Source organism: Gymnogyps californianus, chromosome 6 (assembly GCF_018139145.2).
Source record: "Gymnogyps californianus isolate 813 chromosome 6, ASM1813914v2, whole genome shotgun sequence".
NCBI lineage: Eukaryota > Metazoa > Chordata > Aves > Accipitriformes > Cathartidae > Gymnogyps > Gymnogyps californianus.
The window spans coordinates 40,623,707-40,640,843 of NC_059476.1; the positions used below are offsets into that span (position 1 = coordinate 40,623,707).

General features: G+C 51.3%; 2 protein-coding genes across 4 annotated transcripts in view; both read right to left on the reverse strand.

Moving 5' to 3' along the window:
* Positions 1–2,245: 2,245 nt before the first annotated feature.
* DKK1 (dickkopf WNT signaling pathway inhibitor 1) lies at positions 2,246–3,777 on the reverse strand. Its single transcript, XM_050899319.1, has 4 exons — positions 3,586–3,777; positions 3,301–3,457; positions 3,065–3,175; positions 2,246–2,809 (listed from the first exon to the last, which is right to left on the reverse strand). Exons 1-4 carry the CDS (start codon positions 3,775–3,777, stop codon positions 2,559–2,561), a joined length of 711 nt encoding a protein of 236 aa, XP_050755276.1. The 3' UTR covers positions 2,246–2,558.
* Positions 3,778–6,949: 3,172 nt separating this feature from the next.
* PRKG1 (protein kinase cGMP-dependent 1) overlaps positions 6,950–17,137 on the reverse strand; it is a 523,526-nt gene continuing 513,338 nt past the window's right edge. For all 3 annotated transcript variants that reach the window (XM_050898610.1, XM_050898609.1, XM_050898611.1), the window contains 4 exons: positions 16,547–16,669; positions 16,387–16,449; positions 15,293–15,359; positions 6,950–10,520 (listed from right to left, as the gene is read on the reverse strand). In XM_050898610.1, coding sequence (XP_050754567.1) covers positions 10,422–10,520; positions 15,293–15,359; positions 16,387–16,449; positions 16,547–16,669 — 352 coding nt within the window. In that variant the 3' untranslated portion in view covers positions 6,950–10,421. The remainder of the gene's footprint in view (positions 10,521–15,292; positions 15,360–16,386; positions 16,450–16,546; positions 16,670–17,137) is intronic.

Consider the following 17,137-nt stretch of genomic DNA (forward strand, 5'->3'; position numbering starts at 1 on the left):
CATAAAGTAATTTTTGATTAATGCACAGACAAGTACAGAGATGGCCAAACTGCCCGAAACAAAAGAGAATGGAGAACGCGGCACTAACGATGACAAGAAATGGTACCCAAGGTTTTTCAGACCGAAATAAATAACCACTTTATTAAGGTGTCTGAAGTGCCGAAGAGTGCTGGGTATCGCCGCAAGGCCATCCTGGTGCCGAAACGTGTCTGCGAGGAGGGAGCTGGGTGTGACGGTGCTGAGCTCCATGTCCACCCTGGCGCCCTTGCGAGTGGGCAAGATTTGATATAACATGATTCTGAACCAAAATGATGCGTAATTGCGATTTAGTGCACCATAGGTGTATTTCTCACTGTCTTCAAAGGTGTCAAAGCTGTGCTGGTCTGTCTGGGAAGGAGAGAGTGCTGTAACTGTGTGGAGAAAAAAAAACCCTAAGCCTCATGACAGTACTATATGTACTAGGGATAAAATATGCCACCATTTACGTCTGATCTGAACTTATCTAAATAGTCACTGATGCTTTTATTTATAGCCAGGTACCTTCATTGCTCCAGTGCCATTAGCTTTCACTGGGCATAATTGTAATTAGTAATAATATGTTATGAAATAGTAAATTTTTAAAACTATATATATTTTAAAAAGTATTTTTAATTTTTTCTTTTTTTTTTAAATTTTTGAAGCCTTGCACAATGATTAAAGCAATGACTCAAGCCTTTGAGTCGCGAACTCTTTCAGGGGGCTGCTTCAAACCCCAGCCCATGCTGCAACTCTGGTAAAAGCTGTTCCCGAGGGCAGACCCGGGACGGTGAGACTTAAAACACATGCCGTCCAGCAACGCCACCGCGCAACATCGCTGCGACCTGCGGCTCGCCATTTAGCTTACGGCATCCACAGCTCTGGCCGCAGTCGCTCTGGCTATAGCAGCCTTTCCTCGGCTGCTGCAAATAGTTTGATGGGCGCAAACGCCCCGGTGTATTTAGGTGGTTTAAGGAGCGTCAGTGTTTTACCCTCCAGTTTGGGGCAGCTTTGGCTGTTCTCAGCCTGCCTGGATGCTACCCAGCCCCAGCCTTGAAAAGAGCTGGAGGGAAGCTGGGGATGATCGCTCGCCCATGCAAGAGGAAGGCTCTTTTTTAATCGTTTCCCTCTACGTGGGGCTGCGTGCTCCCTCCTTTGCGTTTTCTGTAGCTGTGAGCTTGGTTCAGCACCAGCTGGCACTTGCAGACTCCTGCAAGAGCTGCAGCTTGGGTTCACGTTCAGTAATCCCACGTTACCAGTGCAGCCCCCGAGGTCCCTCGATAGGCAGCGTTAACACTGGAGGCACCAAACACTAGTGAGCGGGTTGCATTTTAAAGCAAGAGGTGGCACTGCTGGAGCATCCCTGCAAACGGGACACGGTGCCCTCAGAGCCACCCAGGGATGTCCTGCTTTACAGTCCGATTTGGACTTTGGGTACAAAGCACTTTTGGGTTGTACAGGGAAGACCCCAGGACGGTTTTGCATCCCGAACATCTTCCCCAGACTGTAGGCAGGCCGAGGGCAGCCTGCCAGGCAGGCACAGGACAGAGTTGCCAGCACCGCACTTGCTGCCCACCAGCCCCATTGCCGCACATGGCCCCCGCTCTCGCTCCCCGCACGTTTGCAACCACTCGCAATAGGCGGACAGTATTAGAAGCTAAAGGGGGGGGTGGGAAAAAAAAAAGCATGCTTGCAGCTTTCCCTCCCTCCAAGCCATCCCGAAAGGGAGAAAGCTCACAGTAACAGGCTGCGAAATGAAGTGAGAAATAAGTCTTTATTGTGCAGGGAGCAAAGATTGCGCTGATGGAGCCGTTGAGATTGCTGTGCTCCTCAGCACCCGTCCCGTGGTCAGCCGTGCGCCGTGGTCCAGCACAGCCCCTCCGGTGAGCCTTTGCTCCCTCCTCACCCCAAGGAAAAATTGGGCAGGAGGGTGTTTCGCTGCCGCCTGCCTTTCCCGGAGCCCCGGCCACGGTGCCCGTCCTTGGCCCCGCATCTGGTGGCCAGAGGGTATCGGTGGCTACCGTGGCACACTGTAATTCCTAAAAAGCAGCTGAATAAATAGTGGTAACCGAACAGCCTTTCCCATGGGGTGCTGGCGATGAGCCACCCCACTTTCCCCTCTCTCTTTGGGCATTTCCACCCCGGGACACATCACCCCTCCCGTGGGGCAGGGAGGGACCACGGCGGCCACGCGCAGGCAGGGACGCGCAGGCAGGGATGCGCAGGCAGCTCGGGCTGATTTTAAAGAACGGTTTATTCACTCGCAAACAGACGGTCGCATCCCTTTGACCTAGATTTAAAAACCCAGTGTGTACAAAGTCACAGTCATGGCTTGAAGAGCACAAGGCAGCACCCTCGGAAAAAAAAGTCATTAAAAGTCCCGGCGTTATGTACAGCTAAGTGCCAGCTCGAGTATTCACAACACAGTAACGTACTGCAATTAGTCGCTTAAAAGTAGTTCCCTTGAGAAACAACCTTCCACTCCGGCGGGGCCGGAGTCCGTCCCGTCCCGTCGGTCCGTCCATCCGTCCGTCTGGCGATGCTCAGTGCCGCTGGCAGGTGTGCAGGCGGGAGGCGTCGGCGGGGCCGTGCTCTCGCTGGAGGCGGCACGCCAGCCCCTCGGCGCACTGGCACCGCTGGAAGATCTCCAGGCCGTGGGTGCCTTTCCGCCGGTGCCGGGTACACACCTGCCCTTCCCGCAGCACCGGCTTGCAGATTTTGGACCAGAAATGACGGGCGCAGCACAGCCCGGCCGCGCAGTCCGACGAGCGCAGGCAGAAGTCCCCCTCCTCACCTGCGTGGGGACAGCGTGGCACGTGCTCAGCCTGGGATGCTCCCACGGGGAATGGTGGGGCAGGGCGGGCATCCCCCATGGGGGACAGTGGGGCAGGGTGGGCATCCCGGACCGACCCCACGGGGGACAGCAGGACAGGGTGGGCACCCTTTGGGGACAGTGTGGGCATCCTGGACTGACCCCATGGGTGACAGTGGGGCAGGGTGGGCAGCCCCACAGGGGAGAGTGGGGTCACAGCACCGGGGACCCCCTTACCTTTGGCAGTGGGGAGCCAGGCGGGAGCGGGCGTCCGTCGGGGCAGAGCCTCAGTGCCGATCTCATCCAGCTCGGCGGCTCCGTGGGGAGGCTCCGGGGGGGTGCAGAGCCCTGCGGGAGGCAGCGGGACGGCTGTCAGCCACGGGTGAGACCCCGACATCCCCTCCTGCAGACACCCCCCGGGGGGGGTGGGTGTGTGAGTGTGTCCCCCTTCCCCAAGCCCTGCCGCCCCTCACCGTTGCTGCAGGTCGTGCCGGGGCAGCACATGGCGTCACGCAGGCAGCGCTTACGGCGTCTCCGGCAAGCCAGGCAAAGCGGGGCGCCCCCGCCGCGGGCCGCCCCCCCGCAAAACTCCTCGGGGCCGCAGTCCTCGTCCTCGGCGCAGGGGAAAGGCTGGAGGGGGGGGGGCAGAGAGGAGGCGGAGGGGGTCAGCGGGGCCGCCAACCTCCCCCCTCCCAATCGCCGGTGTGTCCGTCCCCCCCCCACCCCCGCTTCCATCCCCGGTGCATCCCCGCTCCTACCTGCCGGGTGGCGGCCGGCGGCGGCTTGTTGCTGCCGTCGAAGGGGGCGGCGGGGGCGGCGCTGGCCTCGGCCGCCCCCCCCGGGGGGGGTCCCTTGATGGCGTTGGAGCTGAGGGCGCCGCCGGGCGCCGCCGCCCGCCCCGCCGGGGCCGCGCAGCTCAGCGCCGCCAGCAGCGCCACCAGCCCCCGCATCCTCGTCCCGTCCCGTCCCGTCCCCTCCCGGCCCCTCGTCCCCGGTGGTGTCCCGCCGGTGCAGCAGCTCCCGCGGCCCCCGAGCAGCAGCTACCTGCGCTGCCCGCCGCCGCCTTTATACCCCCGGGGGCTGCCTCCTGCGCCCGCCCCCTCGGGGAGGAGGGCACGGCGGATGGGATTTCAAAGGGCCCCCGGGGGGGGGGGTTGTGCCGATGAGCCCCCAAAACCACCCCCCCACCCCGCCCCGAGGGCTCCGTCATTGGCCGCCGGCCCGGGAGGGGGTTTCGCAACGGCGAGGGAAGGACCCCCCCCCCTCCCCCGGCATCCCCCCCCGGTCCTCGGCCAGATGCTCCGCACGCCCCGACGCCGCCGCTGTCTCCAGCCGGGCGCGCCGCCTCGCCCGACGGGAGGGGACGGGGAAAGGGGGGGAAGGGGGGGGCTCACCCCATGCAACGCCCCCTCCCAGTGGCTGGGAGCCGCGGTGGGGTGCAGAGAGGACCCCCTTTCCCCCCCCCCCACCGCCCCCACCCCGTGGTGGCAGAGTCGGTCCTTTGGTCTCCTATAAGTCTGCACCCCCCCACCCCCTCCCCCGCGCCCTTCCTGGCGCCAGCGCAGCTTTGCAGGAAGGGAGGGGGCCGCTCCGCACCCCCCCCCCGGCCCGGGGTGCGTGTGTGTAGGGGGGAAGGGACTTGGGGGGGGGGGGGGCTCAGCCCCGGTCCGCACCCCCCCGTCGGTGTCCGTCACCCCCCACTTCTCCTGCCCGCGCACTCGCCTGACCCCAGCCCGGGCAGCGCCTCCGTCGCGATGGGGGGGGCAAGATTGGTGGTGGTGGTGGGAGCTCCCGGACCCTTTGATGCGGGGAGATCAAAGGGGTCGCCCCCCCCCCCCCACAATTCCCCCCCCCTCCCCCCGGTCCCTGCACCGGCGCCCTCGGGGCGGTGCGGGTCCCCCCCGCCTCCCTCGGGTCCCCCCCGAACCCCCGCCTGCCCCGGGGCAGCGCGGCGCGGCCGGCACCACGGCGCCCCCTGGCGGCCGCGCCGAGGCAGCACCGCCCCCCCCCGCTCCCGCCCCCGGGGAGTTTGTGCAAGTGCAGTAGCAAACCCCACTTAACGGCGTTGGGTTCTCGTGATATGAACTGCCTCCTGCTCTTCTTCCCTTGGGTTTTGTTGTGTTTTTTTTTTTTAAGCGGGGTTTGAAAGAAAAAAAAAGACGGGTGGAAAGCCTGAACACCCCACCCAGCCCACCGTAAATATTTATTCCCGTCAGGGTGGGCCACGTCAGACGTCGTCGCCGCCGTCTTGCAACCAAAACCCCACCAGCGCTCGCCCACCTCCAGCGGGACGGGTATCGCTGCCGCGCTGCGGGGAGCTGCTATCGGGTAGTTCAGGCCCAAGAGGCTCAAGCCGGGCTAATAATTGGCTGGGAAAGTTTCGGCGAGCACCTAACGCAGGTGCTGGCGGAAGCGGTGCCGCTGAGTCAGCGGCCGGCGGACATCCCCACCGCAGTCAGGCGAACCGGGGCCTTGCTATTTTTAGCCTGCAAGAATGAGGGCCACACCTTGCCCCGAAATCCCTGTGTTCCCCTTGCAGTTTCAGGTGAGGGCCACGTCACCCTGGGCTTTTCATTGTATTATCAACTTCTATCTGTGATCGCTGCATCCTGCAAAATCATTCTGTGATGTTTCCCGGCTCCTGCTTCGGCAGTTAGCAAATTTATCTCCCTCCTGGGAGGACGTTTTCTTGCTCCTTTCCCCAGTTTTTACCTGTCTCTGTGGCCATACAGCACTGAAGTGCACCCTTAACCTTAACCTTGCTGAGATTTAAAGGAGACAGTTGTGTCACACGGGGGCCGAGCACTTTCCCAGGGATGGATTTAAATCCATCGGGATGGGCAGAGGCTCAGCATCCTGAACTAATCCTGCATCATCCTGCATACAGAGGTGATGTCTTCACGCCATCCCATGGCTGTGCTGCTGTTCATGGCCGTGCCTCCCATCACCACCTCTTGGCATCTCCCGGAAGGGACAGTGACGACAAGGACACCGTCGTTTTTTGACACGGGCGTTGTTTGCAGTCACACCCCACCTGGGGACGACGCAACCCGTGTGGGAAATACGGTCCCTGCGTACCCTGGACTCGCTTATACTGGCAGCAATCAAAATAAAAAGCGAACTCTTCATCCCTGAAGAGCAAACATGCTGCCAACGTGCTTATTGCTTCGTACGTTCACAGAATAATTTGGGTTGGAAGCGAGCGGTGGGGGTCACCCGGTGCCAACCCTGCTCGAAGCAGGACCCCCGTCGGCCTCGGACCCCTTCGGCCGGGCTGCTCGGGGTGATGCCGGTGCCCAAGTAAGCACTGAAGTGTAGTAACTGGCCATTTGCCTTTGCATCCTGCAAAAAATCTGGATCCCGGTACTAATTTCTAAGTACCATACATTTTGTTCGGTTACCTCTTACTGCGTATCGTCATAAATGAGAATAAAAAACCCAATTTAATCGCTAACCAGAACTCCTCTCCCAAACTGGGCTTCTGCTGTGGAAGAAAGCCGTCGACACGCCGTTCAAAAGTAATTATTTTTATTTCAACTCTATAAAGTATACAACAGGCACTCGGCAATTACAGCTGCAGGGAAAATACAGAGCAAAACAAAAGCGGTTAAAGTTTATGAAAAAAAGTTTTTAAATCTACATCAAAAGAGTGCAACCGGCCGACGACCGGTGGATGACTGACATTTTTCCGACAAACAGAACCTCCTTCATGTAAGAAGAAAACTGGAGAAAATAAGAATATAAAACAAAGGGCTAGTGTAAAAACAGCGTAAATTGGGACTCGGGACGCTAGGCAACTCCAAACGAAAATCTCCCCTTTTGCCGGTAAAAGCCCTAAAACCGCCCAAGTCTCAGCGTTACGGCTGGTTTACGCGGCCGGGGAGCTGCGGAGGACGAGGAGCTTCCGGCTTTTCCAGCTCAGCTCCGCGGGAGCGCCGAGGGCTCGCCGCCGCGGTGGGTGGCGTACAGGAGGAGTCGGGGGGAAAAGCACGGATCCTGTTTTGTTGAGTGGTGCAAACGAGCTACGCCTTTGCGTCGGGGTTTCAGGTCAAAAAAACGCAGGTCGGGCTGCGCACCGAGTCGCTCGTCCTTTTTTGTTTTTTTTTTTTTTTTTTCTGGGTGGGAGATTTCTAAAGGGGTTTGTGTGAGACGGGAGGTTGGCGCTGGACGGCACGATGGGTTGAATCTGCACAGCTTAGCAAAACAGGAATACCTGTCTACGGACTGATAGGATGTCATATATTAATTTGACCCGCACATAACATTTATACATTTCACAGAAATGACTCTGTATCTCATTAACAGATACACAGCTCTGGTACATTGAACAGAAATAAGAGAACGACTTCATCATTTCTGTAATTCATCAATATTATATAACAAAGGCTTAGAAATCGGTAGCAGAAAGAACTGTAAAACGCAGCAAGCTAAGAAAGGACGACATTTTGAGGTGTGTTTGTCTTTGTCATGCAGCATAACACCAAATTTGTAATTTTTTGTTTTTATAGGATGCCATGGATTTAAGGCACTTGCAACAATGCCAGATAGCTAGTCATGTTCTAAAACTATGGGACAGATGAGTTAACAGTACAGCTGACATAAAGTTTAATAATACTGACAATTATGACATTAATTCAAGTCTACCTTGAGCTAAAAACATTACATTACAAATAAGGAAATGAAGTAATAATGCCATGGAACTCTAAAAGAAAAAGTTATTATGTGTACCACAAAATATCAACACGAAAATACCTATTTACATAAATATTCGCTCGTGGTCCTGTTGTTAAATAAGAGTTTGCTATGGGTAATGCAGCGCTGTGAGAAGCTACGGATCGTCTGTGTCTTAACGACACCCATCTTAATACACTCGGTTTAAATACGGGAGCCGACATCCCCTTACGTAAATACGCCGTCGTCCCATATATTAAAAAAGGAGACAAAGAAGAAAGGACAGTAAGTGGAAACACAGAGGCGATCCGTTGTTGTGAATATATCTCTCTCTCTCTAATGCAACTCAAATATATTACTTATAAATGAAGGCGTTTATCATATACATATGCTAAGTACGTTGTTTAAAGTATGCCTAGGAAAGGTGATGAAAGTCGAGGGAGGTGTCCGATAGCAAAATAAACTTACATTAGGTACAGCGCGTGCCGCACGCCGCAGGTATTAATTGCCGTGCTTGGCACAAGGAAAAAGGGATAGGAAGGAAGAAAAACAACTCATCAGCCCATTTTAAAACCTTCTTCCCGTAACATTTTTGGGTTGCCCCCCAAATCGTCGTGATAGTCTTTCCTCCCGGCAACCCCTTGACTGACAGCTGCATCTCAGCTACTAAATGTCATCATTTTGGGACAAACTCCTCTCTATGTTCTTCTGTAGGAAGTTACCAACCGCAACAAGTTTTCTCCTCCGATGTCGCCGTGTCGTCGAGTGAAAAACCAGGCGGATGCGAGTAAAGAATTCGGCTTTTAGGCAGCAGCCGGTTTGCTACGATGCCTAGGGATTATTTTAGCCCTAGTACTCAGCATCGGCTTTCAGCCGCTGCCATCCCTCAGATAAAGGCTGAAAAGCGAGCGTGTATTTGCCCTCTACGAGTAATTCCCGGGAGACGTAGTTACTGTCTTTTCCCTATGGTTTTGAAGGCAAACAAGGTTTTAGTGATTAATGAATAGCGGAAATAACCTGAAGTTACTGTGCCGACGGTGTTGCCTCACCCTTTGGAAAATCAAGAAGGAAATTCAGCGACACCGACTGGTTTCAAAGGCGTCGCGATGACCGAGCTCTTTAGTTTGCTGGCGAACAGCAGACATTGTCAATGCTGTCAAAGAACGGGAGAAAATACCTTTTTAATACGCTCTATTAAGTCGCTTTCATTAGGAACATGGGAAAGAGCTGGGATTTAGCATCGGGGAAATAATTTTTTACTGTTAAAACATACATTTTCTGCGTACTAGGTAGGCAAAAGTCACATGAATGACTTTTCAGCAAAAGTTGATCTTTCGACTTCCAGCGTACACAACAGCTCTTGGCAGCTCTGAGATGAAACGGGGCAGCATCTGCTAATTTGCTGGGGTCTGTTACAGAGACTGAAAGCTGATGTTTCTTGTTGGTACGATGGGATAAACTTTTAGTCCCATGTATACGCAACAAACAGGCATCCAGGACAGGATTCCTCTGTTACGTCCTATAAATCAGAAGAGACTGTACTCAAGCAAAGGAAAAGCAGTGGAAGTGAAAGGCGTACACACGATAATATTGTTTTCCCCAGCTCTTTTTTCCATACGAGCCGACTCGGCTCTAGCCAGCCCCGTGCCTTAAACACAGTCACTGGGGACCCGGTACACCGGAGACACGGAGGCCTCGCACGAACACATCCAGTGTCGGTTTTCCATTTAATTCCACTGACTTTCCTGTGGAGCTCCTTACTCTGGTGAGGCATGAGGATTACATTTTTATGGGCAATATTACCAACAGAGCCAGCAAACTGGCCCAGTACCACCTTTTATTTTAATTAGCTTCGTACTATATGCAGAAAAGATGCAGACACGGAGACGTAAAATCATCTAAGAGCGTGATGGAGAACGATGCCTCTTGCTACATATTTCTGAAATGGTGGTTGACTGAATAGGTATATTCACAGACGAGGGATGTACATAGCACCTATAAAGTACATTACGGGTCTTAGGTTTTCCCTTTGGGTTCTAAAAAGGTAAAAGTTAAGCTTAGTTTTATGCCTAATAGCTAATCAATAAGACCAGTGGGCTGCTGTCGCTTTATTACAGGACCATTATTTAAGCACTATTTTATATGTAAAATGGATTAATTTTATGATTTTTTTTCATGCAGTTATGTATTTGTACCAAGGGAAAGGAAAAACAACCCCAAACGTCGTGTTACAGTATGTTCTCAGCTGTACGAGAGAAGCGACCCATATCTGCCTTAACAGCATCTAGAGCAGTTGTGCTTTTGTTTCACCAGGCTAAAAAAAAAAATTCTCAAAAATAAAGAGGAAAGGTAACATTCAGTCTTGTCATGAATACTGCTCGGAAAGAAAAAGGACAAATTTTACCACTGCTTTGACATGAACTCTTTGACCAGTACCGTTGTGGTCCTCCTTTGCTCCTACACTGGCCTACAGTAGAAGACCTACGGAGTTCGGAGGGTGGGAGTAGCCCAAATCCTGCACTGTATTTAGCTACAGCACTTAATAAATTACTATTGATCCTACTGATAAAGCCAGTACCTTGCAGCTAGAATTAAGTGCGTCTTACACTACGTATCTCTCGACTTTTATAATTAAGAGCGTAGCAAGATCGTCGCAGTGATAGAAAACATATTTCTTTACTGGTGAAAGGCTTTGCGTCAGGACCACCATGTCAACTGCTATTTTAAGTTCGAACATAAAACATGAAGAGCACTATTGTCATCTAAGCAATAAGTCCTAATGCCACTGTAGTTACTGTAGCAGCATCAATCAAGGCATCATGGTGACCCCGAGCACTAATCCTCCCCAATTCTTTCGGTTTCGCTGGCAGCCATGTCCCAGGAAGCTGTCTTCAGCAAGGCAGAAGCAGGTAAGAGAAATACATTAAAAATCTATGTCCCATCCTGAGTTGTCGTCAGGGGGCGGTTCATCACTGTCCTCCGGGAAGCTGTCAAAATTGCTTGTGTCTGTTGGAGATGCAACCTGCGGAAAGAAGAGAGTGACAAGAAGGGGACGGTCATCACAGCGGACCTCTGCAGACATTTCCTCTTGATCTCACAACCCTCATCGTTCAAGAGCATTCACTGCTAACTGCAGCCAGCAAGAAAAGTTCTGCATTCAACAACTTTCTGCCGAATCCCAGGAGGACTTCCCACAGCCCCCCTACTCTAATGATCCAGGCCCTCTACGGTCTCTAGTTCAAGAGCAACTGTCCCACCCGTTGGTAGAAGGTCGGCAGAAAAGCCTTGGGCCTCCCCAAAGCCCACGATTTCCATTTTATGGCTCCAGGATCCTGAATTGGAGGCCGTGAGCTGGGCCCCTGCGGCCTTCGAGTTTCCTGACAAGTACTGCTCAGCCTATGGAGCCTACCAGAGAAACCCATTTTCCTAGGATGAAGGTCAAGTACGTTTCTTTTCTGGAAATAACGTCATTTAAAATCTACCGTAGCTAGATAATTTCTAATTTTCTTGCTTTACGATGATGACTGAGACCTTCTTCCAATGAGACCCTGATACATTCAATGCAATTTAAAAAACCGAAACAATACAAAAACAGACCAGCAGCTCTCCAGACCGAAATAATCAGTGTCTTACTAGAGAAAATCGGTACTTTAAGCTGTACCCCAAGTAGCCAGTGCAGGCTGGAGGGGACTGCACTTGCCATAGGAGCGCTGGGCAGGAAACACTTGCCGTATTTTTTTGGCCGCTTCACTTGTGCAGCTGGTGGAAAAGCCACGGCCAGAGGCCAGCCTACAGTCCAGGAGACGTATTTGACGCTGGATGCTGCTATAAGCTTGGGAAAAGACCATTTGATCAACAAGAGCTCCAGCTTCAGCTCTAAATTGAATTTGCTGCCCAGCTGCATCAGCATTTTCCTGCTGCTGAAAACATCTCAGGGAAAATTAAGATTCTTGAATACCCAACTCATTTTGAAAAAAAAAATTCCTGTAAAAGCTTAGTGGAATACTACAGAGTGATGAGATGCTTCACTATGTACTGAATACTGTAATTTAATTTTTTTTGAGTTATCCAGCTCTGTTTATTTTGTTGGTGCTGGCACTGTTGGGTTGGAGAGCCTCCACCCTTCAGGTCCTCACCCTTGGGGTGCTCCACACCCTTGGGGTGCTCCACACTTGCCCTCCTCCACAGTCCCATGGGCTGGACCACATCCCTCGGTTTCTCTCAGCCCATGCCATGTGAGCTCTCCTTCTGGGAGCAGAATCATGGAATCACAGAATGGTTTGGGTTGGAAGGGACCTTAAAGATCATCTAGTTCCAACGCCCCTGCCATGGGCAGGGACATCTTCCACTAGATCAGGTTGCTCAAAGCCCCATCCAACCTTGAACGCTGCCAGGGAGGAGGCATCCACAGCCTCTCTGGGCAACCTGTTCCAGTGCCTCACCACCCTCACACTGAAGAACTTCTTCCTTACGTCTAATCTAAATTTACTCTCTTTCAGTTTAAAGCCATTACCCCTTGTCCTATCACTGCATGCCCTTGTAAAAAGTCCCTCTCCGGCTTTCTTGTAGGCCCCTTTAGGTACTGGAAGGCTGCTATGAGGTCTCCCCGGAGCCTTCTCTTCTCCAGGCTGAACAACCCCAACTCTCTCAGCCTGCCTGCCTAGGAGAGGTGCTCCAGCCCTCTGATCATCTTCGTGGCCCTCCTCTGGACTCGCTCCAACAGCTCCATGTCCTCCTTCTGTTGGGGGCCCCAGAGCTCAACACAGAAGCGTCCAAGATGTATGTACAAGACACCAGCTACCAAAGTATAAGAGATGTAGTTGGTGTGGCCGTTCATGGAAGACGCACACGAGCTGGAGCATCTTGCGAAAGCCCCTCCACAGCGATGGACAGTGCGTAAGTGGAGTGAAAGCATCTAAGGAGCTCCCCGGGGCTCCTCTGCAGATGTCCCCTCTGGGAGCACCTAGCAGCGCAGGCACGGTTTTTTGAACTCTGGTTAGATGAGGCTTTAACGGAAATAAGTTCTGCTTTGGGAAACAGATTGCCTTTTGTGTTCATCTGACAAAATAAAAAGACTGAGTATATCCAACATCTCAAATGTAGAGGGTTTTCTTTTTCTTAGAAGAAATACGATTTGGGGAAAAACAGTTGGGTGAGTTGTTACTCTGCTGATTGACATTGTGTGATTCCCCACAGCTCTGAGGCCCAGGCCACCTACGTGGCCTGCAGTCCTTCACTGTCAGAGTCATGGGAGCAAATGTCCCTCTCAATGCCCTCTCCAGCTGAGAAGGGACACTCTAGATTTATCTCCTGTCCATCCAAGAAGATAAAGTGCAAACATCAGTATCAGCTTTCTGATCGTTTACCAACGTAAGGGCTTGAGATGAATTATGGCGCAGGGATCCGCATGTTGTTCTCAAAGGCAAGAGCTGTGAGGCAAGACAGCTAGCACGTCTTTGGAAGAGTCAAGAGGCAGGAGAAGCTTTTAAGGACAGCTACCGTCACAGATTTCAGCTGTGGTATCAAGGCTCAGCTGCTCCCTGGAGCAATGTCCTAGCAGCAGGCTGTAAATTGAGATCTTTCCTAAAATCCCATGGAATAAGAGCTAAGGAGCAGCTTTCGATTGCCTCACTAGGAGTACCACATAACTGCTAATGAGGGTTAAAGAGCCGGGGAAGGCCTTTTTTCTTCAAAAAAAGATAGTTAGTCTCTATGTTTAGCCCTGCTGGCTCCTTTACAGCTATCAAGTAGAGGTGCATTGATTGAAGGAAAAATGGATTTCTTCCCCCAGAAACCTGTATTTTGGGTCCTTTTCCAGATACGGCTCTCACTGGCAGTTGGGACTTTTGCCAAAGCAACGGAAAAACTTGCGGAAAACAAGGCTGAGTGGGACAGACAACTTTGGGGTTGAAAAGATTCACTAGTTAATGGAGGCAGGTTTTGGAGAGGATCTCAGGAGTATGTCTAGAGAAGATATTACTCCTAAGAGCTCTAGGAAAGAATGAGCCGTGTAGAATTGGGATTAGGGCAATGTATGGCTGTCAGCACTGAATTGTCCTGGAAGAAGGATTCCTCTGAAGAGGGAAGGATGCTCCCGTCTGCTTCGGACAGCCTTGATGGTGGTGTGCCGGCCAAAAGGGTGACAGCAGATTACTCTCTTGGGAGCAACCACAGACATGTTCCCTGGTAGGGAACCAGTCCCAAGAATGCACAGCCTTGATGATGCCGAGAAATAACGCCAACGAAGTGAACGGGGTGCTCACACAACCCTTTTCTCCTACCGCGTTGGACCTAACTGAAAAAGCACAGAAAACGTCATTTCCTACCCAACAGGCAGGAGAGCGGCCTTCCTCTAGGCAATGCCAAAGGAGCAGAGACCATTTCTGGTGCTGGAGCAACGTCCCAGCTTGGGGACGTCAGGGAGCAATTCATGCCCATAGAGAGCAGATACTGCTGAAGTCACCGCTGCCGGTTGCGCTGCCTGAGGGTTAGACGTGCAGGGTCCATATGTGTATTGGGTAAAAACAGTATTGGAAATGCTCTTACTGAACTAAAAATCCACTAAAAAACAATTGGAGAAACATAGTGGGGCATTTTCAGGCTACACTGACATCCCGCACAGGTAAACCACGAATTGTAACTGGATGTAACGGTGCAAACTTGACTTTATTAGTACCTGACTTGAAATGTGGTGAAGAATACTGCTGACAATAATAGTCATTAAAAAGAAGCTTAAGAGAAAAAACACGGTTTCGATTTATAAAACATTTATATGTTCTTTGGGTATCCCGCTTTAGGCAGTTATTTGCGAAGTCCTGCTTTCTCTCCCACTGACTGCCAGTCACTTCAGCAGCCCACAGGGCAAAAAAGGGGGGGATGCAAAACCCTCTTGCTCTTTCGTAGCTGCTAAGAAAACTTTGGGATGGCAGATTTAGCCCCGGAGCCGTGCCTGCCGCTGCTGCAGGAGGTGCAGGAGCACGGGCGGACAGAGCAACGGGGTGCAATTAAACACGATTGCTAATGTCATTCTCTCGGTGATCCCGCGGGAGAGGCACGGAGAGAAAGGGATTAAGCTGAAACAAGGAGGGGAGGCTGCAGAACAGAAGGGGCCAAGGTAATTTCTATCAGCTAATCCTGTTTGGTTTCCCTTTGCGGCGGGCTTTGTGGGTAAAGAGCTCACAAAGACATCAAAGGAAGAGCTTTGCTCCAAAGGAAAATGAGTCGAGCTGTCCCTCCGCGTCTGCTCCCAGTTAAACATAAACTAGGCGGTAACAGGGCTTTTCATGTAGGACACGGACACAGGAAAAAAAGGGTGAAAAGCACAAAAGAAAAGACAGAGGGAAAGGTTAATGCAAAAGAAAAGGGAGATGGCATACAAATCCCACTTGCCTCGTCAAAAGAAATAAGAATAAAGGGGAAAGAAAGAGGACACATCTGAGAGAGGGGTTGAAAGTGGCAGCTCTCCACTGAAATGTGAAAAGTAGATGAAGAAACAAGCGGAGCAGGTGAGGAAGAGAAAAACATGTAGCAGTGAGTGATCCTGCCCCGATCTCCTGCTGCAAAGAGCACTTCATTGCAGTCATGCCCTCCCCAAACCACCTTCCCCTGGAAGAGACTGCCAGGAGACCAAGTATAGCTGGAAATGTCTCTAACGTGACTTCTTCAAGCATCTTCAGAAGAAATAAAGCACATGCTGTTGCCACTTAACTCCAGTGTATTAGTGCCTGAAGCTCACAACGTTCTTGTAAAAGAAACTTATCGGCCAGGAAGGAGAAAGTAAGTAGGAAAACTTACACTTGGTATGATAGGAGGTGTCAGTGTCCCTTTTCGTAACCCTTCCCAGTTAAAGCCTTCAAACCATCTAGAAGGGAGGGAATAATGAAACAGTTAGACATACGGCGAAAATCTCTCTGTAGCACAAAATGAAATTTAAATTGCTTAAACAGTGGGTTTCAACTCCCGTAGTCATCTTCAAATTGTCCAATTCGCCTTAATCATTTTTCCTGTCATCTTTACATATGTTTTTGGGGACTGAAAATGAAGCGTGTGTAGCAACCCAGTGGTGATGCTGTGGCAAGTACAAATTACCTACGCTCAGAAGAAAACCGTTCCTCACTGCAGGTGTCCTGGCAGCTGCTCCTTCCTTTCTATAGGGTCGATCCCTCCCATACGAGACCCTTAATGTCCTTTCTTTGTATGACACTGGGAGCTAAGGGCATGCACAAGGACGTTCTCCTCCTGGTATGGGCACCTCGGGTTTGCTCAAGCTACGGCAGCTTAGGTGGGTGGATGAGCCCTGAGCTGAGCTTTCAACCCGTCCACCCAAAATGTCCATCCAACCCATTGCTGCTGCTTTGGGGATGAGAGAAGAGAAGGACCAGCATGGATGGATGAGATAACCTGCTTCTGCCATGGCTCTCTAACTTGTTTTTATTTCCTTCCAGCAGCGTGAAAACTTATGAGACATCGCTTAACAACTCTCTCCCATCAGACACAAAGGGACGATGAATTAACATTACAGGTAGAGAGAAAGTGGGGGGGGGGGGGGGGCAAGGGAAATGGAGGAAAACCTTGGAAAGTGATTCTGCAAACCAAAAAAATCCAAGCAGGCAGTGGCCGAGTTGGATTGCTTCCAAACGCTCTTCTGCAATTAGAGTAATTAAAGCGTAACGGTCACTGTGCCATGCGTTTTGCTCATAGGCAAGGCTAGCTTCTATACCAAAACACTGGGGGGAAAAAAGTCTGATGGAAATTCAGTAAGTGTCTAAAGCACACTAGAAGGGAAAGGCCAAAGGAGTTTAAGAAGAGTATTTTTTGCTGAAAATTCAAGTGCTTGAAATGCATGTTTCCGTGGGTTGCATCTGATGGATGGTGGAGAAGACACTTACTTGTGCTTTTGGATATCTTTCACTCCATTTTTCAAGTTCCCTAATCTTTCTGATGGATTGTCCCTATAAAACGAATAACAAATCGGTGACTTTCTTAATCCTTCTGAACGATTCATTTCTTTGCAAGCAAGATCAGGGTGATTCTATTTCATGCGCTTACCTGCATAGTTTTTTAATTAAATTAGCAGCATTTTTGGCAATCTTCTTTGGAAATTCAATCATGTCTATTCCCCTTAATATGATGTTATAGGTCTTCATGGGGTCTGGGCCTGAGAAAGGGGGACTTCAGAGGGGAGAGGAAAAGGATTAAAAGCTTGTCTTTAAAATAGCACTGAAGATTGATTACAAAAAAAAACCCAAAGCAAAACATAGTACCCTACTGAAATGCGAAAAGGTAGAGGACAACTAGCAATGCTTTGCTTCCTCTGATCTTAACCATTTCTCAGCCAAGGAGCTGAGATACTGTCAGCGGTGCTGGCTGGAGGGAAGTACCAAAGAGCAAAGTCATCTTTTCTGCAGCAGCACATGCTAAACCTCTCACTTCCACGATGGCCCATGTCCCAACAGCCCGAGGAACAAGGGTCCGAGCAACGCTCGCTGGCTTATTCTCTGTTTGATGTTGTGACATGCTTTCAGTAGGGATTAATTAGGTTTCCACTGGTTTAACAGAATAGGGGCCTGGGTCTAGCCCCCAAGGATAAGCAGGTTGAGGTGACGGATCCTTTTCCAGCTCCTGTATCCCGGGAGTGAG

Excerpts from the sequence above, each read along its gene's own strand:
- DKK1 (XM_050899319.1), bottom strand. The coding sequence starts at position 3,777 with ATGCGGGGGCTGGTGGCGCTGCTGGCGGCGCTGAGCTGCGCGGCCCCG. Across the intron at positions 3,458-3,585 it reads CGCCGGCCGCCACCCGGCAG|CCTTTCCCCTGCGCCGAGGA; the intron begins GTAGGAGCGGGG and ends CCCCCCCTCCAG. Across the intron at positions 3,176-3,300 it reads CGGCACGACCTGCAGCAACG|GGCTCTGCACCCCCCCGGAG; the intron begins GTGAGGGGCGGC and ends TGCCTCCCGCAG.